The 22,292-nt window shown below is 47.7% G+C and overlaps 1 protein-coding gene across 1 annotated transcript in view; it reads right to left on the reverse strand.

Moving 5' to 3' along the window:
* Positions 1-5,174: 5,174 nt before the first annotated feature.
* Positions 5,175-22,292, reverse strand: part of SLC13A4 (solute carrier family 13 member 4) — a gene marked incomplete at its 5' end in the record, with an annotated part of 38,076 nt that continues 20,958 nt past the window's right edge. The window contains 9 exon segments of the mRNA XM_080818742.1: positions 5,175-6,774; positions 8,858-8,995; positions 10,225-10,386; positions 13,780-13,904; positions 14,097-14,194; positions 14,932-15,033; positions 16,376-16,477; positions 17,471-17,590; positions 20,908-21,092. Of these exon segments, the coding sequence (XP_080674868.1) occupies positions 6,637-6,774; positions 8,858-8,995; positions 10,225-10,386; positions 13,780-13,904; positions 14,097-14,194; positions 14,932-15,033; positions 16,376-16,477; positions 17,471-17,590; positions 20,908-21,092 (1,170 nt within the window). The 3' untranslated portion in view covers positions 5,175-6,636.

The following is a 22,292-nucleotide window of genomic DNA, read 5'->3' on the forward strand; positions in this document are numbered from 1 at the left end:
GACATCTCTTAAGTCCCTCATTCAGCAGGAAGAAGCTACTGAAAATGAGACCTTCACCCAATTGCCAAAGATTTGTTATTGTCAGTCTGTCAGGGTGGAACACAGAGGCCACTTTTAGGCCACGGGCTTGAGCAATAGAAACCTGAGCAAGGCAAGAGCAATAGAAACCCGAGCAAGCCAAAAGGGCCCACAGTGACCACCGAGCTGATGCAAACAGGCTCATTAAGCCATAGGCCCTAACTGACCAATGGGCTACTTAAAACCAGTCACGGTTCCTATGATTGCCATAAAGGGAGAATTCCATAGTCCCTTACTTTGCCCTATAACTAGCCCCTCACCACCACCTCTTGGTAGATAGTGTCTCCTCTGCTGTCCTGCCCTTTGCTCCCTTGCAGTGTATTCAGTAAACTTCTGTTGCTTTAAAAAGAACGAACGAAAGAAAGAAAATCACCATGTAATCTGTCAAATGTATAATTAGTCCATTTTTTAAAATTATAGTGTCTTTTTTTTTTAAGATTTTTTATTTATTTATTTGACAGGTAGGCAGAGAGAGAGGAAGGGAAGCAGGCTCCCCGCTGAGCAGAGAGCCCGATGCGGGGCTCGATCCCAGGACCCTGGGATCATGACCCAAGCCGAAGGCAGAGGCTTTAACCCACTGAGCTACCCAGGAGCCCCCATTTTTTTTTTAAATTAAATGTTTGTATACATCACTTTTCCCGTGGGTCAGGATACAAAAGTGATTCAGAACAAAGGGCCTGTCATACTCCTGACCTTCAGCTCCTAGTTCTCCTTCCTGGAGGCAAGCACTGTCAGTAGTTTCCTGTATACTTTGAGAAGGATTGTGTGCCTAAACAAATACATGTGTGTAAGGGGGTTTTTACACAAATCAGAAATTGCACTGAGTTCGCCCCTTGCCCTTTTTTCCCTCCTCCTTAATGGAGATCATTCCATATCAGTATGTAAGGACCAAGAAACCTCTTTCCCTTTTTTGGCTACATGAGAGTCTATTGAATGGATATACCATAACTTATTTAATCTGTTACTGATCAATGTTAGATTTCCTGTCTTTTGCTGTTACAGTGATAACCTTGAACCTAAAGTTATACATATCTGTGCAGGGTATAGCTGTAAGCTAAACCCTAGAAGTGTAATCTGCACAAACTGTAGATAAAGTCCCATTTGATTGTGTGTTTTGTTTTAGGGACTTGTCGGGCAGCTCACTGATAATGCCATTTCTGAAGACATTTTAGCCGATACAGGTAGACTGGAATAGTAATTTTTTTTTTTTTTTGGAATAGTAATTTAGACACACCTTATTTCAGACAGTGATGACATTAGTACTGTTAGGGGTTTTGCTGCTCTTTGGAAATGGTTCTCGTACATGGGTGTAGGTTTTATCTCTGGCAGCTTGTCCTGGTGTGTGATACAGATTAGCAGCATGTTATGGTTTGGCTTCACCCTAGACGTGAGAGCATGGGCAAGGCGCTTGTTTTTCTGACACTTGTATTCTCTAAGATGTGGACGCAATAGCTACCTCCTATGGCTCACAACAGAAACAGCTGAGATAATGTATGTGATGTGTTGCACAGTGCTCTGCAAATTGCCCAATAAATAATAGATATTGGTCCAAACATGCTGCTTTTGGTCAGAATACTTTATTTTTCTGCAGTCACTTTTGGAACCAGTTTATGAACCATGCAAAATTTGTCATCCTGTGGTCACTCTCTTGGTTGCTGATGAAAATCTCGAGTGTCTACCTTCATCATACCTCCTGGCTCACAAGATTTGATCTTGAATGAGTAAGTTGTCAGCAGAATGAACCACAGCCTTGAAGGATAAAGTTTTACCACCTTTGAGTGTATTGAAAATGCTACAAGTTTAGAAAGGTGCTTCCAAACAGGGATTCCTTGTCACAGTTACGGTAGCATGATTGCTCGTGTGTGTCTCCAGAATGGCTTTTTTAGGGATGAAGGTAACTTAGGTATTAGGAAATGAGGTGTCTCTATATTATATCTAATCTCATTTGGATGTAAGGCTTCCTCAAGAGCGACGGACTCTTTCCCTCGCTACTAGGCTCATTTCCACCAGTGGAGCCATCCAGCAGCTCCATTCTTGGTCTCGCCTTCATGTGAACTGCGACCCAGCGAATACAGGCTGCCTTAGTGGTCGCTCTTCAGGAAACTTCTGGTTTTAGGTTGCAGCAGCGAAAAGGGGCTCAGAGTTCTCAGGCGAGATTATCCTCACTGAGATAGAGGAGGAGCTCAGAACCATCACACATTGTAGGGTGTAGTTGAAACTCTAACGTGGGTGGGGGTTGCAGTGATTGTGACTGTGTCACTAAGAGTTGTATTCCCTGGGGGTTTTGTAGGGACTTTTGGCTCACGAACCATTGGAGGGATGGGAAGAATCACCTCAAGACGTACTCTTCTTCTCCTTTTAAAATTATTTGAAAATTCCTGATGTGATTTAAGAAAACTTTTGGCCATACCTGATCATAAAAGGAAGGTTACTGACATGTACAAGATAAAACTTTAGGATTGATGTTGGGAACTTCATAAACACAGTGAACTTGAAAAGTTTATCCTTAAACCACCATCCTCCCAAAGAAAGGGAGAGAAAAACCCAAACAACTGTATTTAAAATAATCAAAAGGGGCTATATTTTAGGACTTGAAGTTACCAGTTGATGCCTTTAGACATTTCTTTTGATTTGGTGTTCTATGCAGTTAAGCAGTGACCTGATTTAGAGGAACAATTCCTTTTTTTCTAACCCATTTACTCAATTTTCATTTGCAGGACTGTAAAAGTTATGATGTGTATTTTTTCTAGTTGTCTTGCATATAGGTTCGTAGAGCATATGTACATGTGTATAATGTTTTCATTTCCACTAAGCAGTTCACTCCCTAGATACTCTGCTGGTATTTGTTTTTCCACTGAGGTCTCTTGCCTTTTTAGTACTTCTTCTGTTACTCCCCCGGAAGGAACACCACAGACCTTACTGGAGCAAATGAGGCTTTTCTTAACTTCCCATCTTGGACTTTGCACATAGCATTTCCATTCCTTAGTCATGAATGAGTCCTTTTTTCCCTAGTGACTGTTAGGGCCTTGTGGACAGCAACAGGGTGGTGAAGGGAACATAAGTGTCACAGTCTTAAAAGGGGAGTTTGTGACACTTAGATTTTCATGTTTACTCTATACCTTTTCTAAATCTCCGTGCATCATAATTTTAGTCAAGTTCATTTTTTTGCAAGGCGTCGGGCAATGGCAGAACAGTAGGGCTTCATGGAAAGTGAACAGGGTGGGGCATTGCAAAACCTGTCGTGTGTCTGCTTGGATCACTGCCCGTGTGGCAAGGCCTTATGAAAGGGGCAGTGTGGTGGTGTCATTCCTGCATGTACGGTTGTACCAGCATTGGGACAAGAAAGAGTCACCATGGAAATAGCTGGGCAGTTGTGCTTTGAATTCATTTAGTGATGGTAGCCGCAGGATGGGTAATCTGTGTACTTGGGTTGTCTCAGGCCTTTGTGTGCCAATGGTTTGAACATTTTGCTATACAGAGAGTTACTCTGTTTAAATTTTTTTTTTTTTTAAGATTTTTAGATAACGTGACAGAGTAAGCATGAGCAGGAGATAGGGGCAGAGGGAAAGGAAGACGCAGACTCCTTGCTGCAGGGAGTCTGACCTGGGGCTCGATCCCAGGATCCTGGGATCATGATGTGAGCCAAAGGTAGACGCCTAACCGACTGAGCCACCCAAGCACCTCTAGATGTACTTTTTCAAACATGTTCCCTTAGTGTGAGGCCAGCGATGTTATTTGGTATTCAACTGAAAAAAAAAAAAATCCAGGTTGATTCTGACATTTCTGAGGGAAAACTAGCTAGCTTTTATTTACTAAAAGATGGTTCATGAGTCTTTGCCATGTAAATCCTAATATAAAAGATTGTACTGTGTACTTCATAGGTGACTTACAGGAATTTCGAAGGCAATTTTCAAAGGCAATTAAGAAGTTTGATATATAATTGACTTGATAATAAGGTGGAACTATACTTAATGTCTTGTTTCTCAGTCATCTATAAAATTGAGCTGGTATAAGATGATCATTACTGCTTTCCACTCATAGTGTTGTGATATTAGAAGATAAAAATCAAATTAGAATATATTTGAAAGAGACATAAGTCTATTAATACTAAAGAGAACCCTTAGTTTTTGTCCACCAGTGGAGTGGTTTTAGATGACAAGGAATTGTTAGTCATCTCTGACATTTCCTGTCACGGGAATGAGCAGGCTTGGCTACGCTGCACTCTGGCTTTGGGCAGGACGAATGCTGCTCTTGAGAACAGTCAGTAGAGCCGACTGAAATAAATGCCGTTTCTAAACCAAGGGCACTAGCTCCTTGGAGAATGTGGCCACAGCCGCCCAGGGGAGTTATGCTCCTTTCGCTCTAGGACTGAGTGAGGTTCTCAAATGCTGAACAGTGGCCAGGAGTTCTAAGTCACCTCTTCTTTCTCTTTTTTTAAATTTATACTCCCAGAATCTTATTATTTGCACCTTTGTTTTAATGTCACTAGAGGCTTGGTGTCTAAATTCCGCAGTGGGTCAGATAGTTGAAAATTTGGCAGCTGTAACAATACGAGAACACCCTAACTCTTCTGAACGTTTTATAGCAAAATGCCTGCTGTAGAGATGCTGACTTGATCAAAGCAGCTATAGTGTACATAACACCAGTATTTTATTTGGGCTCAGTAGGTCTTTTTAAGGAGTCAGATAATGTGGCTTCAGCCAATGGATAGGGCAGAAGCAGTAATATTCGTGGTTACATCTGGCCAGTTGTGCTGTGGTGAGAGCGTGAGTGCTGGCTGGCACAAAAATTTCAGAATTCACAGATAACTTGATAAACTAAGGAGGTGCCTTTATTGACAAGTTATTGTGTGGGAAAACTGCTATCAATAGTAACTTAAAATCAGTTAAAAGAATGGAGTATAACGGTGGGGTTATTTCTTTTCCAAAAAGACTGATTTAGCAAGGAACTGGTGGTAGAAATCGGGAATATGTATTGCCTACAAGCCAGGGGGTGTTGGGAGCTGTATCCAATCATATAGCAAGGACATTTGTCATAGAGAAAATGGCATGGTTTTTAGGAGGAAGCAGGAGGCCTTGATTTCCAGAGTGATTTTTCTCATGGGCAACATTTATTGAGTAGTTAGTTCACTATATTGTATAAGTTGCTGGAGACTTTAAGGAACATAAGACATCTTCTCTCTCCTCAAGGGGCTCATTGACTTGTAGAAAGTGACAGATGGGTTTGGAACTTTCTGTACTTGTCTTCTCAGGAACAAACTCCTTATATCCAGAAGAAAGCTAGTCAGTCATTAATAGTACAATGGTCTTAATGATAGTTTTGGCCTCATTAGTAAGACAGCTATGAGTTTTTTCTCCCTCCCAGCTGACCCAATGCAGTGGTATTGAGGATTAGTGGTGAGTGATGAGAGAGACAAGTATCCCCCGCTATCCAAAAGTAGAACATTCCTATGAAACCTTTTGTAAGCTGAAATGGCATTGAGCAAAGAAGCAGTTACCATTCATTTATGTAGAAAGATACTTGAGCATTCACAGACCCAAAAAAGAACCTCTCTTAGGCTCCTCTAATACCTTTGGACACTTTCTAACGGGTACACAAAATAAAGCACAGATATTTACAGCTTTGGCAGCTGAATGCTGAGATGCTGGGTGTAGGTTCCCAGGAGGGGGCACGTTGGCCCCACTCCAGCTGCTCAGGTTGTGCACTGCTCCTCTGAGGGCTTGCTGCAACCCCAGTGCTGAATGCTACTTGGACATTGCTCATAAACCTAAAAATCCTCTTCAGATTTCTTCCAGTTAGCGAAAACAGGTACTAATGTAGGTCTTTTGTGAAAGTGAAGTGGTACAACTGGAACTTTTTAAAAGTGGGGGATACCTGTACTAATTTCAATGTGCCTTCTTCCCCTTTGACCAAGAGAACCCTACCCACCCCTTTCTAAAGGAGGACACTATTTATTTATGGGAATTTGGTGCCAAAGGTAGAGAGAAGCCACCAAAGGGAGATGCTTAAGTAATATTAAAAGAGTACTGATTACCACAAAGAGGACTTACCAAGATTGCCTTTTTGTGGTGAGAGCTTAGGATAGAAACACTGAAGGGAAAATTCTGGGGGGAGATTTTCCTCCAAAAGAGGAGATGTAACTGGTTTCGTTATTTGTGCGCAGGGAGGATGATTTGGATTTCCCCTCAATTCCTAAAAAGGGGTTAAGATATTAAGAATAAACCTAGTGAGGCTAATTTGTGAGGCTTAGCCTCTGAGGGGTAACTAAGGTTTTCTTCTCTTCCGGTCTTTAGAAAGAATTGGAGAGCTCAAGATACAGGAAGTGAGAAAGACCACAGGTTTTCCTGAACTAGGGTGCTAAGGAAGGAGGGCAGAGCAGAAGGCACTAACATCCAGGCATGTGTTTTGGTTGTCGGAGGCTTGCTGCACTTCACTTGAGGCGGCAGATGGCAGAATCTTTTGGTGTCGGCTGTGTGCTCCTGGTGGCTTTCTTGGCCTCTTGGTCAGATTCTGGTAGGTGCTGGCAGCTCCTTCAGTTGGACTGTTTGCCCACCTATGTTAGGCCTGATCAGTGATGTTACTGACCTTCGCCCAGGCAGGAAAAGTGTCCAAGTGGAAGAGGCTAACTCCCCATGTGTTGATGGCCACCATGACGATCACCAGGCCAATGACATTGACCCCCAGGCCAGCTTTCACCTGTAGGACACAAACCAGCCCATCGTAGTCACTGAGCAGGCAGTAGCCCAGATCCCCCAGTACTCCTTAGCAGTGCCCCCCACGCAAGCCTTGGCCCTGATCTGTGCCCAGTCACTGCCAGGGATCTGTAGTGCTGCCTTCAAGAGTGGCTTGGGACTGTGGAAGGGTGGGAGAAGCCCTCAGGACCATCTCCACTTGGGTTCTCACTCCCAAGTGGAAGCCTGGAAGGTGTGTACTAGGAACACCAGGTCTTAGAATGTTAGGAGTTACGCTACGCAAGGATCCTGTAGCTACATGATGGGGAACTGCTTTAAGGCAGGAACTTCTTGGAGCCTTTAATGTGCTGACACATACGGGGACCTGTAGGAGAGGCCTGATTCTCCGAAGCCTCTGCTGCTGTTAACTGTTTTTTCCTTCCGAAAGGAACAGCTTATGGAAGGTGGTATATCTTGGGTTCACCTGGAGAACCAGGTCAGCTGCCTGTGCTCAGCCCTTCCATGGGAGGGTGACACAGACATGTTAGCTTTGCTTCTTTCTGCTGAGGGAATGTCAGTCACCTCCATGACCCTGAACCCTCCCATTTCTGCCATGGAACTGACACAGGCTGAGGGGGGTGTGAAGGATGATGGATGGCAGAGCCAGGGCCAGATGGAAAAATGGACAGGAAGGATAGCTGGCAGCCTGCCAGGGAGGTCCCAAGCACACTGCTGTAGCCACCACGGGTCTGGCTGGCGCAGAGTTGGGAAAGCTGTGAGGGGAAATGAATGCTAGGAAATTGTTCCAAGCAGGTAACTAGATGTATTGCTTTTCCGCTTTCTGGCCAGAGCCCCAGACTTAATAAATCATTGTTCCCCCTGGGCTTTGGGTGTGGAGAACTGCCCAGGTCTGTAGCCAGAGGAGGCAGGTTCTAAAGGGGCTCAATTAAAGTCCTTCATAGCTGAAAGGAACCCCACAGAGCATATAACCTCTATCTTTTGCAGATGAGGAAATGGAGGCCTCAGGTCAGTGCCCGGGCTGGAAAGAGAACCCACGACTGCCCTACTTCTTGTCATCTGGTGCCTCTGAAAGGCGCTGTCTCTGATTGCTTGATTCTAGAAAAGATGGCGGTGGGTGGTGGGGGGCAGCACTGAGTGGTGGGGTACCCAGAAGAGGAAGTGGCGGAACGGGAGAGTTGGGACTGAGCTTGGTCCCAACTCTCCTGAGTAGACGCTGTTGTGCACTAAGAGATGGGGGGAGGGGCGTGGCATGGCTGTGACCTCCCTTCCCTGAAGTGTCGCAGATGACTTCCATGAGTGGTTTGATTAGTAGAAAGGATCTGAGTATCTGCCACCAGCCTGAAGCTCTCCCTTTCCTCCGTTTGCTTTTTACAGGGCTGCTGGGAACGAGTTTGGACTTTAGTGAACAAGAATGTGTGAGACCCTCAGCAAGGTGGACTGAGCCCTATTTCAGAGAGCCCAGCCCCAGTAACTAGGAGTCATTTTCCCCTTCCCCCCTGTCCCCCAGCGACCTGGATATCCAGGAGCACAGCAGTGAGTGTAGGTTGAGGGGTGGAGGACTAACAGGCCCAACACTGACCAGGTGTCTCCTCAGAGCCATCTTGTGGGGGGCCAGCTGAGAGCTAGGAAATGAAGTGTGGGCGCCCCATTTTGCCATTGTTGCTTCAGGGGCTTGCGTTGGGGAGAGTTCAGTGGGAGCGCCCTGTCCCCTCAGACCTTTCACCTTAGGTTCCTGTGGTTTCCCCTACTTCGCTTCTGTGAGTAAACCAACAGCTTTTGCAATGAACGTCCCCACTGGCCCAGTGAAGAAACCGAGGCAGAGCCTTGTGCCTCCTACCCTGGGCAGCATCTCGTGTCTGTTCCAGCTGTCTCTGTATATCCTGGGTAAGGGTGGGAGAGCACTTCCCTGCTATTTTCGGTGCTTGTGGACCGGCGGAAGGCCTTTTTGCCAGCACCATTCTTCTGACCACACTAGACTGAGTGTTGACAGACCACAGACACTGCTCCCAAACGATAAGCTTCAGGAGGCTGTGGAGCCACTCGCTCGTCCCTGTCCTCACTGCAGCCAGAGGGCACCCACGACTTACCATATCTTTGATCTGGCAGTGCCCATAGCTGAAGACGATGGCGTTGGGGGGATTGCCCACAGGCAGCATCACTGCAAAGGAGATGCACATGGTGACTGGGATCAGAGTGTAGAGTGGATTAATGTGCAGCGTTTCAGACTAGGAGAAGAGAGAATTCACAGAAACATCAGCGTTGAGATGCAGCTTGCACTTCTTGGGCTTAACATCACAAACATGCTTTAAATGCTGGCTTGGTGTTGGCTAACCTTGGCTGGATACCGTGTGTTGGGGGCCGTGAAATCACTACTGTCAAGGGCATACAGTGCTGGGCAACCCAAGTGGGCTCATGCTGCTCAGTCACTTCCCGTGGAAACATGGGCTCTGCGTTCCTTCCTAGAAGGGATGTTTTGTTTCTTGGTGCTGGACTAATTTTATCCTTTAGCCAAGAGAGTCATTCTTCAAACTCAAATCCCATGAATAAGCTGCTTTGGTTGAGGTGGGGCTCCCTCATCCTTGGAGTGTAGAACTAAGGTGTTTTCTAGGTGATGCTTGCTTTGGATGGGATTTGAAACTCGTGGTCTCGCCCTCCGTGTTGCTGAGTTTTCACGGAGTGCACTCCCGTGCTCACGCAGATGAGAGGATGGCGCAGTTGGAAGGAGACATCGGAGCAGACAGCAAAGACAGGGGCTGGGGTAGTTTGGGGTTAAAGAGAGTGGAAGGGTTTCATTTTGTTGGGGATGGGGAGGAGCCTTCATTTGCTGGGTCCACCTCACTAGTGGGACAGAGGCAGCATTGTGTCTGGTGCATTACTCTGGGGGCTGCTTAGCCAGGCTGAGATCTGGGAGATGCGCCCCTCCCCTCAGTCATGAATAACAAATTGTTCTGAGACCATGGGATAAGTCTGGCATTGCCTCAATTCTCAGACCCTCCCGGACAGAGAAACGGGGAAGGCGGTGATGGAGCTGTGGCTTTGGTCTTTACAGCTGAGTGTACTTCTGGGAGCATTTTGCCCCCATTTTCTGTAGTTACTCCTCCCTCTGGCCCTATTCTTAGGTCTTAGGAGAGAAAGAAATGATGATTGTGAGGAACTGGAATCCTAGGGTTTTACGGATATTCTGTGCATTCTTGTTTCCATTCAAGACTGTCTCTAAACTAATCCTAGTCTTTCGGGAAAGGGTTTCTAGGACACTTGCTACAATTTATATCTGTCTGTCTATCTCTGTCTGTCTATCTATCTATCTAATTTGAAATATTTCATTTCCAAATTGTGGCTGGAGCACCCATCAGTGAAATCTGTGGCAATGACCAGAGGAGAGAGTAGACCTGGGAAGCTGTTCCCTGGGCCCAAGGAAGCCCGTCCTGACATCTGGGAGCCCTGCCCTACTCACCAGGCTGCACAGGATGGGCAGGAAGATGGTGATGGTGGCTGGGTTGCTCACGAACTCTGTGACAATGGACACAAGGATGCATGCCAACAGGGTGACAGCCCATGGTGGGAGGCCACTCAGAGACAACATCTGGTGCCCAATCCACGTGGAGAGGCCAGAGCTCTGCAGGGAGATGGGTGATACAGTAAGAAGAGAGGAGGAAGAGCACATTCCCCCTGGAATTCTTAGACTCCAGAAGGTCAGGGATGTTGGGGGGCTGGAAGGAAACACTAGGAGTCATCTAATTTGCCTTCCTACTTTCAGGCAGACTAGATCCAGAGGCATTCTTGACTTGATGATGAGGTGGTTTTTACAGCCCAGAAAATTCCTTATGATTGTGTAACATTCAGTCTCAGGGTTTCCTGGACAATCATCACAGCGCATGGAGAGCTGCCCATCATCATGGCTATGATTCTTGTCAGGATTTTGCCACGATGGCTTGGCAGGGGCTGGAGATCTTTGGGGCCACAGGCCTCTCAACTTCAATCTCATTACTCTCTCCAGCCTCTGACATTCTCACTCTGTGCATCCAGTCAACAGTGATTCTGACACAGACTCCCCAGTGTAATCCTTAATTCTGCTTTTGAAATCTAGCTCTCTCATCACCGGTAAAAGGGGGGAAATTATCAACATCCTTGGACAGTAACCTTTCCTGTGGTCTGTGGGGAGTCAGTGGGCAGGGCTGAACACCAGAAGCTTTGCATAGAGGGATTCCCAGTCTGTCCGCTTTCAGTGGGAATGGGCCACCTGGCTGGCCTACAAAGCTAGTCATGGTGGTCCGTCCTGTCTCAGGTTCAGTCTCATCACGGCTGACGTTGGGATCTGCTATCCACCAGTGCTTTTTCACAACACAAGATAAGAAGACACGTTGCTGCTCTTGAACCTTTTCCATTAGCAAAATTTAGATCTACTCCAATAAATGAGTTATTTCCCACTTGCACTAACTTCTTTGGTTAGAAGCTGTTCCTTTGACAATGGTGAAGATTCCTTCCCTCCCTTAGAAAATAAAGGACACCGCTGACTTTTTGTACTAAAAACAGGTTGCCATGTGCATTCTCCTGCCTCCCTGCCCTCTCTCCATTCTATGGATGATGTGCTCTGTTTCTGCTTACCCTAGAGACTGCAAATCCACTAAAGACAAGGAGAGTAGGGCCCAAAGCAAGGTGAGACATTTTATGATTCCTCAAGCCATAAGTCCTACTCATATTTTACTGTTAAGGACAGCCTCACCACATTGCCGGCAGACTGCTTTTTCTCCCCTTCTCCGAATTCACCAAAGACTATTTGATGTCGACAGCACCCTGGCCACCACAAGGCAAGCCCGTAGACAGCTGGTGACCAGAAACCTTCAGAATTCTCTCTGCTGTGGCCATTTTACCTGGGAGCACTTTCTTTCTTCTTCTTCTTCTTCTTTTTTTTAAGATTGTATTTATTTATTTGTTAGAGCACAAGCAGGGGGAGCAGGAGGGAGAGGGAGAAGCTGACTCCCCACTGAGCAGAAAGCCTGATGATGTGGGACTCGATCCTAGGACCCTGGGATCATGACCTGAGCCAAAGGCAGATGCCCAACTGACTGAGCCACCCAGGCACCCCCTTGGAGCACTTTTCTCTTTTTACTCCACTGCCCGTGAGCTGCAAATCCAACATGTGAGGACTACAGCAATTCATGGTTGGTACAGAGCCTTGAGGCCGACAGGAACTCTGTGACTGTTACCTCTTAGAGCACATTGAACCTTACCCAGGGGACAAAGGGGAGGAAGAGCAGTTAGCTGAGTGGAAACAGCACTTATAAAGAAATGGAGATCCACTGAGCACATTATCCAGATAGTATTCAGAAGTAAAGTGGAAAAAATTTAATAGCAATTTTTTCCAGAAGCTATTTTATACTGTAATTGGAAATAAATTGATAAATTAAATTGCCAAGTTAGAAAAAAGCACAACAAAGGAAGTCTTATTTTTTTTTTAATCTTGATACAAAAACATTTTACATGGGATTTTCCTCATATCAAGACTGAAATTATTTCAAACTTGGTAGGAATCACCTATAGCAAACTTGAATTATATTATTAAAATGAGTAAAGTCAGTAGATTTTACAGAAATACCAAGTACGCTATCTGTAATACATACAAAATTTTGGTTAAAAAAAATCTTCCCAGGCTGGACTCGGGCCAAAACTAACAACTGAAATTCAGTAAAGATAAGTATGATATTTTGAACTTGGAATTAGAAATAACAGCAGCACATATACAGGATTGGCTGCAAGATGGGCCATTTAATAGTGGCTAACAATTAAAAGAATGAGGGTTTTAGTTGGCTGCAAGTTCAATATAAATGTTGATCTGAGTGCCAGTGATGCCTTATAAAAGCTTCCATAAAAATACAGATTGGTGCTTGCATCAGAGGTGAGAGGTAATATGGCTTGGGTAATATGACTCCTTTACTCTGCAGTAGACTGACTACCGCTGGACCACGTTTAAATAAGGCCAAGGGCAAACTGTATTGAGTCCTGAGGAGAGACCAGCATGGTAAGGGTCACTACTTCTTGAAAAATGGTTGAAGGAACTAGGGAGTTTTAGTTTCTTGGGGGGAAAAAAGATGATCTAAGGGGATCTAGTAACTTTTTATGACTGATAACTATTACCTAGGCTGGGGTTTCAGAGGACAGAGCCAGAGCCAACAGTGGAAGGCACACAGGAGATCTGAGCTAAAAGAAAAGAACAATTCTTCCTTCCCTGCCCAGGGAGTGCCCTGTCACTGGTGCTGTCCAAGCCCAGGGGTGTCACACAGGGAACTCTTTTGACTGGGTAGGAGACCGGACTCGGTGTCCAAGGTTCCTTCCTAGTGGAGGGTTCTGTGATCTTACTATTAGTGATGCAGATAGGCGTGGCCCTCAACGAGTGGGCAAAGAGTGAGCCACATTAATGAACAGAGCGAAAGCCGAGGGAGAAACTGTGAACCTGATTGATTTGGAGGATCGTTTCCTATCTCAGGCAGGGCTAACACTTGAGGAAACCCAACTATTTCCCACCAGCCCCCTTTATAAGATTGCATCCCTGCTCCTCCCGATCAGGAAATCAAGGCGCGTGCACAGCAGGTACATCAGCTCTAGCACACATTCTCCAACGGGGCTCAACATAAGCAGATGGACTGACTGAGGGGCAGTTTGCTGTGCGTCGATGTGGGGTGTCCTGGACCCTTAGAGACACATGTCTTACCACCACTGTCAAATGCCCAGAAGACGACTATACAAGCCGTTAAATCTTTTGCCTGTGGCCCCGTGGGCCCGTGAGTGAGGCAGGAGGGAATCCCTAGCACAGCTGATCTGTATGTCTGTCCTCAGCACGAGCTTAGAAGCTCAGGGCAGGACGGGGGATCCACATCTGGCTCTACTGTTCCCTGGGGTGAACCTTCACCTCTCCCTTAGCGCCTCTGAATCTTTCTCCCGGAATCAAAATGACTCATTAGGTAAAGCGGCTTAAAAAATCTTTGGTCCAAGAACAGAATTCAAGAGTTACCTTGCTGCCAGAAGCCAGAGCATAGCCTCCTCCCACCAGAATGACAATCTCCCAGGGCATGGTCTTCTGGAAGTCCTTCCAGGTGATGATGGGCTCTGTCCCCAGTGAGGGCTCTTCGTTCTGTCCTGGACCACAGGTAGACAGGGGAAGAGCCCGATGAATCCTCATGGGTGGGCTTTGTGGAGACAGAGCCTAACTGATGAACCAGTGACTTGTGGGGGGACTCAGAATGGCCTTGGTAAGGCTCTTCTGAAAATTCTGACTTGGGTATGATTGACCAGAGCCAGCCCTGACCTCTTCCCTTGAACTTCTCTCACCATCACTCTTCTTTCCAAAGCAGGGCTTCTTTGCTGGGATCAGAAAGAGCAGGAAGCCGAGGAAAACAGAGACCGTGGCGTCGGTGCGGTAGCCCTTCCTAGCAAAGAGACGAGCAGGGCTGGAGGCGGAGGGTCAGGAGGGGGAGGGGAGCACGGTGTCTCAGGACTGTCTGAACACAGTGCTTCTTTTCAGAACCCGGTCTAGGGGCTGGTCAGCCTGCCTTGCAGCAGCTGCTGCCATGCTAGCCAGTGGTGGATTTAGGGGGCAAGGCTTGGAGTCTGGAGGCTGGGCCTGGCTAGGGTAGATGTCTTGGTGTGGCTGTATGTGCCTGTTCGAAGGAGACAGCAGGAGTTATTTCCGTCAAGGAGACTCGAAAAGGATGAGTTCTCTTTCCTGCAAGGGTCAAATCTCCATGTGTGTCTTTGCTCGGTTGAGAAGCCGAGCGGAGAGAGCTGTGGGCGGGCCTCCGGGGGTCCTGCAGGGGTGGCCCGGGGGGCCAAGGCCTTGGCCGCATCCTCTGTCTCTCCCAGGGGCATTTGGTCTTTAAGCCTCAGAGCCACCTGCGAGACAACTGAGGTTTCCAGAGCTTAAGTAACAAGACAAGGTCACATGGCTGGTCTGGGCAGCACCAGATGCCAACCCCGGACTCAGAAGCCGCACACTGTTTTCTTCCTGACTCCACGCTGGCTTCCCTGAGAAGGGGGCGCTTTCAGGGGGACGGAGTGCTTCCTGAGCTCACCGCTGCCCCTTCGAGTGCAGGAGGGACGCTGGCGGGAGCCGCCTGAAAGGTCTGCGTCAGGGGGTGATTCTGAAGGAGGCGACAGTACCACTTACTTTTCAAAGAAAGAATCCCAGCCAGGAACAAAGCCAGGCTCCCGGGTAAACCACAGCACGGTCATCAGGATGAAGAAAAATCCAGTTACCATTTCAGGGTAGCTGTAAGATACAACAGGGAAAGCCACTCCAGGACCTGGGAGGTCCTCTGTTCGCTTTTTCACTTTGCGTGGGGCGCGCCTGTGTTCAGAGTCCCCGTTCTGGAGACAGAACAGTGGCTGCCCCACTGCTCCAAGTGGCTGAAGCGGAAAAAGCCTGAGAAGATGCCAGAAAACGTCACATCACCCACGTCACCCACATTTCCTAGAACCCACGTCACCCACATCTCCTAGAGAAGTAGAGGCGGGAAGGGAGGAGGTGGCCTGGCAGCACACATTTCTACGACACAGAGTATGGCCTCCTGGAGAATGCCCTGGAAAAGGCCCACAGCGCTCAGCGGGTGGGATTGGAGCAGCTGCCACCTTTTGGAGGGGATTTGATGATATATTATCTATGTAAAAATTAAACACTGAAAGTGGAAGCAATCTACGCATTCAGTGGTATCCCGTGACGTCAGATACTTTTTGGTGTAACTGTAGGTTCGGGTGAGATGCACCCAGCAATCAGGCCCGCACTGCAGAGCTCACGGCCTAGGAATATAAGGACAGTCTAATGCTAAGTGAAAAAAGACAAGCTATAAAACCGTGTTCAGTTTGGACTGCAGTTTAGCAAAAATACATATAATTTTGCACAAAAACATGGAAGGAAGAGTACATTATGGTAACAGTTGTTCACAGTTAACACTGAATAAAGAGAAGTCATTTTTAGTTTTTTCTTTATATTTTCCTGCATTTTCTAAATGCTCTACGATGAACGGGTATTCCTTTTATAAATTAAAACATATAAAAATACTGCTTATACTGGGATCCTTTTGCCCAAAGCTGTAGCTGCCTCTTGCCCTAAAAGGAGAAAAATGGCACCAAATAGGCTGCAGGGGTCACTGGGGGAAGCTGATAATGGCTGACGGGGTGGCGAATCCTCGGGCCCTCTGTCTTCAGGCCTGTATTTGATGGTGTCAAATGCAGGAGTATTTGGAGTGGCCACAGGCCTGGCTGTGGCCCATGCAGAGCAGTGTGGGGTGCTGGCTGTATGGGGAATCGGGCCTGTCTCAAGAGGGTGGCTGTGCTGTCTCACACTTCTTTCCCCGGCTGCCCCGTGTGCGCCATCCCACCCCCACACTGCGGCTATACCTTGAACTTGGAAAATGGCAAAGGGGAAGGGCGGCCACCTGGAATCTGGCCCGCTGGAATTGGGCGTTCAGTCGCATCTCTAAATGCCTGGATTCATAGTGGTGGAAAATTCCCCAGCTCAAGGGGCCGCGGAGGACAAGGCTGCTTGTGTGCTCACTATACCTGCTATGTTTTCTCTCCTGGAGAAGGAGAGAGGGTGAATGGCTGATTTTTACCTAATGGCTCCCAGCTTTTCATATTCCTCTTGGATTCTCTTCTCCGACACCTCTTCCCTTTTGGTCTTCTTCTTCTTGCTCAGAGAGCAGGTCTCTCGAAAACTGAGAAGGAAGAAAGAACAGAAGAATAAAGGAAACGTGTTTCTGAGGCTGGGAGGAATCAAGGATTAAGCAAATGCTAAACTGCTGGCTTGCTGTGATCACTTGTCCCCTCTTCTCTCCACCCCCAGCTCTCCTGTGACTTTCGTCTGCCGGGTTACACGGCCTCCCATCAGCCCTCCCCTAGGCTTCCGGGTATATCCATTCGGGTACATCTCTGGTGTATCGACATGAAGTATCATGTCATACAGACTTGGGCAAGTATATTTATGTGCGGTGGTTTCTACATACCGGAGATACAGAATATACAGCTATCACTGGTTTGGCAGTAGCCTTTGAGTTATTTAAAAAAAAAAAAAAAAAGGCAGCTCAGAGAACATTCCCTGAACAATGGGAGTCTTCGGTCCCATGGACCAATAGCAAAATGTCATATATATCTTCCCTTTATGTGTTTGAGGCTAATTGATATACGGTTATGAAGAAATCTTGTTAGGCAGATTAATATCAGAAGTAACATTGCAAGGGGAATATCTAACTTATGATTTTGAGAGGTACGTGAATATTTCATGCAACTACTATGTGTGAATTGCTCAGGTCTATAAAACTAAGCCTCAGGAAACTTCTACTTGGAGTCACGTTTCTTTTGAAGTTAGTTCAAATTACTCTGTATGTTTCGAGAGAAACGAAACTACATTAACCACCCTCCCATTCAGACTTTTTTATAAGTCTGACGGTTCCTTTAACCAGTGAGTTGGAATTAAGAACATTCCATAGCAGAGCTGATAGTGAGGTGCCGAGGCCATGTACGTTTAGAGTGTCTAGAAGGGGATGCCGCTGACCCCCGCCCCCACCCCGTCTAGTCCGGCGTCTTCTCCTCACGCATCCTCTGTCGTTACTCGGCAGCTCCCCCTTGGGTGGTGCTCCCCAGGGCTCCTGCCGTGACTGTGGATGGAGAGCAGAGCCTCGGGGCCTCACTGGCAGGGCCCTGGGACTCACTTGCAGCCGAGGAACAGCCAGTGCATCCAGAACCAGCTGACCACCAGCATGATGAGGGAGATGGGGAAGCTGAAGAGGAACCAGGTGCCAAAGTTGACCACCTCCGCAGCTGGGTACTGGCTGGAGGGAAAGAACCAGGTCAGTGACGAGAAAAGGCTGGATTCCCATGTGGTTTCTGGCGATAAGCTAACGGCTCCCTAAGAAGACATGCATCAGAGCTATTGGTAAGGACGTGGGGACACATTAGAACTCACGTATGTGACAGCTGGCAACTGTACTGGGCTCAGCCGAGCATCACGAAGTAAGCTAGAAAGGGCACCTAAGCACCCAGACTTGACACCACTGACGTCCGCGTGCGTTGCACTCAGGATAACCACGCGGGAGCTGTTTTGCTCTTAATTTATATAAAGATTCTTACAAGTTTACTCATCCGGTGTTCAGGACAACAGAGAATGCAAAGGGGCATCTGGTATACTTGGTTTATAAAGTCCCTGAAGGAACGTGAGCTGCGGTTGGGGGGATGCATGGCACTGACTTGGGACAAGTTTGGACTCTAGAGCATCATGAAGGTTCCAGGTATCAACGGCGCCCCTAGGAGAACCGTGACTTAGAATCTCCAAATTGTTCATCAACGTCCACTGCTGTCCTAGGGTCTCAGGGAGGTGACCTGGATGACGCGTCATTTATCAGGAAGAGCTGTGGCCCCCAGCCCAGGTGTTGTTTCCTGGGGAGCCTGGATGGGCTATATGTGAGCCATGACTTCAGCCTAGACAACACCTGTGTTCCTTTCCTCCTGGGCTCTTCTCCCACCTCTAAGGTGGGAGGAGACTGCCCCTCTTTTCACACTAGGCACTGCGTGGAAAAAGAGAAAGACCAAGAGCAGAACCCCCCCGCCCCCCGAGAGAATGCACTGGAAGCACAGGCGGTAAAGAGGGTTTCATTGTCTGTCCTCGCAAGGACGTCTGCTTTTTTGCCCTGTGGCCTGATAAGGGACTTAGCTTTACCATCCACGTGCTTCTTGGGAAATTGTAACAGCTTGGGCCTACCCTAAGGGCCAGCGGGTCACTGGTTGGGGGGGTGTGGGTGGAAAGAAAGGCTTTTGGAGCGAGAAGGATACCAGAGGGTAGAAGTCATTGAGTGACTCACTCTGGCCTGTACTGGGCTAACAGGCATCAAGTCTGTTGTATCATCTCTTCTCCATACACAGAAATCTAGGCCCTATTCCTGGACCCAGGAAAGGGAATGGGTTTTAGAATAGATTAAGTAGACTTTTGTGGATACATGTGCGAGCCTGTTCCCATTTATAGCACTTTAGAAAGTGTAACAACTAATTTCTAAATTTTTGAAACAGCCAGAATGAACTGTGGGGGCGGTCTGTTCACCAATGCCAAGAAAAACAGCATGGTGGCTGTTGAGACCAGTGGAGATCCAGGGAGCCCACCATTCTTTCACAGGATCCCTGTTGTCCACATAAGCCACAGTTATGACTAAATGTAACACGACAAAACCCAGGAAGGAGACTAAGAGAATATGAATTAGCCCAACAGCAGGGCGAATCAGAAACTAAAGAGCAGAAACTCAGAGTCTGGACAGAGTGATGAGGTGTGAGGACTCTGAAGCTCAGATCTTGGAGACTTGGGTCTTAACCTTTCATTGGTCTTTCCTCCTCCCCTCTCTTCCCCCCGCCCCGCCATCCTCCCTCCCTTCCTTCCTTGCTTCTTTCCTTCCTTCCTTCCTTTTCTTGCTAAAATGAAAGGTGTGTTTCTCCTCTTGTCTGTGACCCATTTCCCCACTCTCTGCTCTAGAGCCCTTCTTGTGTTCTCAGTGACATCACTCTATCAATCATCCCCTCTCTCCCAAATTTTGATTTTCCTCTCACTTGGACACCCCTATCAACATTCCAATGTGTCCCGTCTTAAAACCCTCCTTGGCCCCACTCGACTGTCCCTGTATCATCATCCCATACCTCTCCTTCTTGTCGCAGACCACTCTGTCTACCCACCTCCGGCTCACTTCTCAACTCCCTGAGCTCTGGCTTCACTTTCCAAGCACTTGACCGATCGCTCTTGCCTACGTCACAGTAACGTCCACATCACCAGCTCGAACTGACACATTTTTGTCCTTCTTTTGCTTAGTCATTCAGCCACTGTAAACAGTGTGGTCCACTCCTTCCTCCTTGAATACTTTCTTCCCTTGGACAGAATGACACCGGATTTTCCTCTTCCCTGTGTGATACCTACTGTTCTCTCATTTACAGTCTACTTTAAATATTTCAGCTTCATATTTATGGCCTCTGCTCTTCTTACTCTATATAGTCTCCCTGAGTGATCGATCTCCTTCCCTCCCCTGAATTCAGTTTCCATATGCATCCCACCAGGACCCACTACCATCTAATTTGGGCCCTGGTGCAAAATGCAAATATGGGGCCGCCTGCTCAAAAATGATTAAGAATTTCCAGACGATGCGAGCAGGGCCTGAAGCTAAGTGTGGGGCCCTTCCGAGCACGGTGGTCCGGTGTGACTGCACAGGTTGGGTGCTCATGAAGACAGCTCTGAAGGCCACTGACTCCAAATCTATGACCTTAGCCTAGAAACTTCTCTTGAGATTCAGCGCTGTGTATCCCTCTGGCCATCTCAACCTCTCTGTCAATGTTTCCTTACTTTTTTTGCTCATTTACATCAAGGGCAACTCTGTTGCCCCAGCTGTGGAGGCCGTGAGTCTGACAATCAGACTTGGCCTTTCCCTCTCTCTGGTTCTTTCTGGTCGAGCCTACCTCTGCCTATCTCTCTAATCTGACCGTCTCTCCTCACCACTGCTTCGGTCAGCAGGCCACCGCCAGCTCTCTCCGGGGCGTCTGCAGTGGTGACCGAGTTGTCTTTCTGCTGAAAGGAGGCACGCTTTCTCTTCATTTTTTTAGTCCAGAACCCGCTTTCAAAGCTACTAATCTTACCACCTCACTCCCTGCCTAAAATACTTCAAAGGCTTCCCATGGCCTTTCAGATGAAGTCTAAGGTCCTTCGTGGGCCTCAAGAAGTCCTTTGTGATCTGCATGTCCGCCTCCCTGGCCTCCCTTTGCCCTCTCCCATTCTCTCTTACGTGTCCTACTCTCTTGCCTCTGAGTCCTCCCACTCACTGCCGTCTTGGTCTGGAACACCTCCCTTCATCCAGTGTGGCCCACGGTGCTTCCAGTCTTGCTTCCCTGGCTGCGTCCTTGGGGAGGCGTGTCCTCTCCTTGGACTGGGTGGCCCCCGTGGTCTCTCCCAGCAGAACCCCACTCGTCTCCAATCACCCTGAACTGTCATGCTTCATCGTCTCTTTTCCCTCTTGGTAAGGAAACTGCTCTAGTTCCCTTTCCTGCCCTATCCTCAGCCCCTAGTGCTCTCCTGACACATAGTGGGTGGTTAGTACATCTTTGGTCGACCAGGCGAGCTACTTACTTGTTGAAGTGTTCCAAGAAAATCAGGCTGGTGGACGTGCCGATGATGGTGGTCAGGCCCCCAATGGTAGCAGCGTAAGATATGCTCAGCGAGAGGCACTTGCAGATCATCTGGTCATGCTGGGACTTGTACCTTCTGTTGAGCTCCTGGTTCCTGGGGCCAGGGAGCAGGACGAGTGGCTTTTCCTATCAGAGAAAAACCAGTGAATCTTTCCAACCCCACGTGGGCTGTCTAGCACACGAAGCATGAAGGCAGGGGCACCAGAGTCCTGTGGAAAGGTTTTATGCTTGGGTGTCAGAAAGACAAATCCCAATCCTAGTTCTACTGTGCACCAACCTGGGCAGCCCCTCTGAGCTGCAGATGCTTCCGCAAAATGAAGAAAATTCTCTTTTCTCCATCAGGTTGTTGGGAAGAGTCACTGAAGTAATATATGTAAAGCGCTTAGAACACGTCCTGGCATTTAATGAATGGTAAGCTATTATTACTTTAGTTCTTAGTCTCAGCATGCTGTTTTCTCTTGAACTCCAGCAAAAGTGGTTGCTCTCCGCTTTGTGCGTGAATGACACATGGAAGATGTTGGTTTTCTCTGGAGCTGGGGGGGGAGTCCTGACCGGGAGGTGACTGAGAAAGAAGCCTTGGGTGGCAGAGGGAATCCAGTGTGTGATTCTCTCCTCACTCTTTTCCACTTCTTGCCTCTTGGTTTTCCTCCCTACTTTCCCCCTCCCCTTGCCTATAAGGCTGGCCTTCGGTGCTCCTCTCCGGCCCTGCCTGGCCCAGATGGTGGCCTTTCAGGGTCCAAGGTTGCTGACCTCTGGACTCCAGTGTAGATAAAGGAGCAAGCGGGCACCTGGGGGGCTCAGTCAGTGGAGTGTCCGGCTCTTGTCTCAGATCAAATCCCATGTCAGGCTCCCAGCTCGGCATGGAGCCTGCTTAAGACTCTTTCTCCTTCTCCCTCTGCCCCTCCCTACGGCACAGCCCACTCTCTCTGTCAAATAAATAAGTAAATCTTTAAAGAAGGAAAGAGAAGAAGAGAAAAGAAAAGAAGAAGCAAGAACCCTCTGCCCCCGCCAGGCCTGGGCTCCCCCCACTGAGTCTTTATGAGACCAGGAGCCGCCTGCGGCAAATGTCAGCAGGAGAGATCCTGGGAAAACCTGCGAGAACCTCCTTTCTCAAAGCCCTTAACCAGTGCCCCACCTCATAGGAGGGCCCAAGTCAGTCTGGACCCTTGAAGCCTTCCTGAGACATTCATTATCAGTGCTGTTAAGAAACCTCATAGATTCTCTGGGCCAGTGGTTTTCTATGATCCTTTCTTCTAATGAAAATTTTTATGGACCTCTGATATATAAAACATAATGTAGCATTTAATCAGCATCCATCTGTTTTAT

The sequence above is a fragment of the Martes martes genome (assembly GCF_963455335.1).
Source record: "Martes martes genome assembly, chromosome: 11".
Taxonomy (NCBI): Eukaryota; Metazoa; Chordata; class Mammalia; order Carnivora; family Mustelidae; genus Martes; species Martes martes.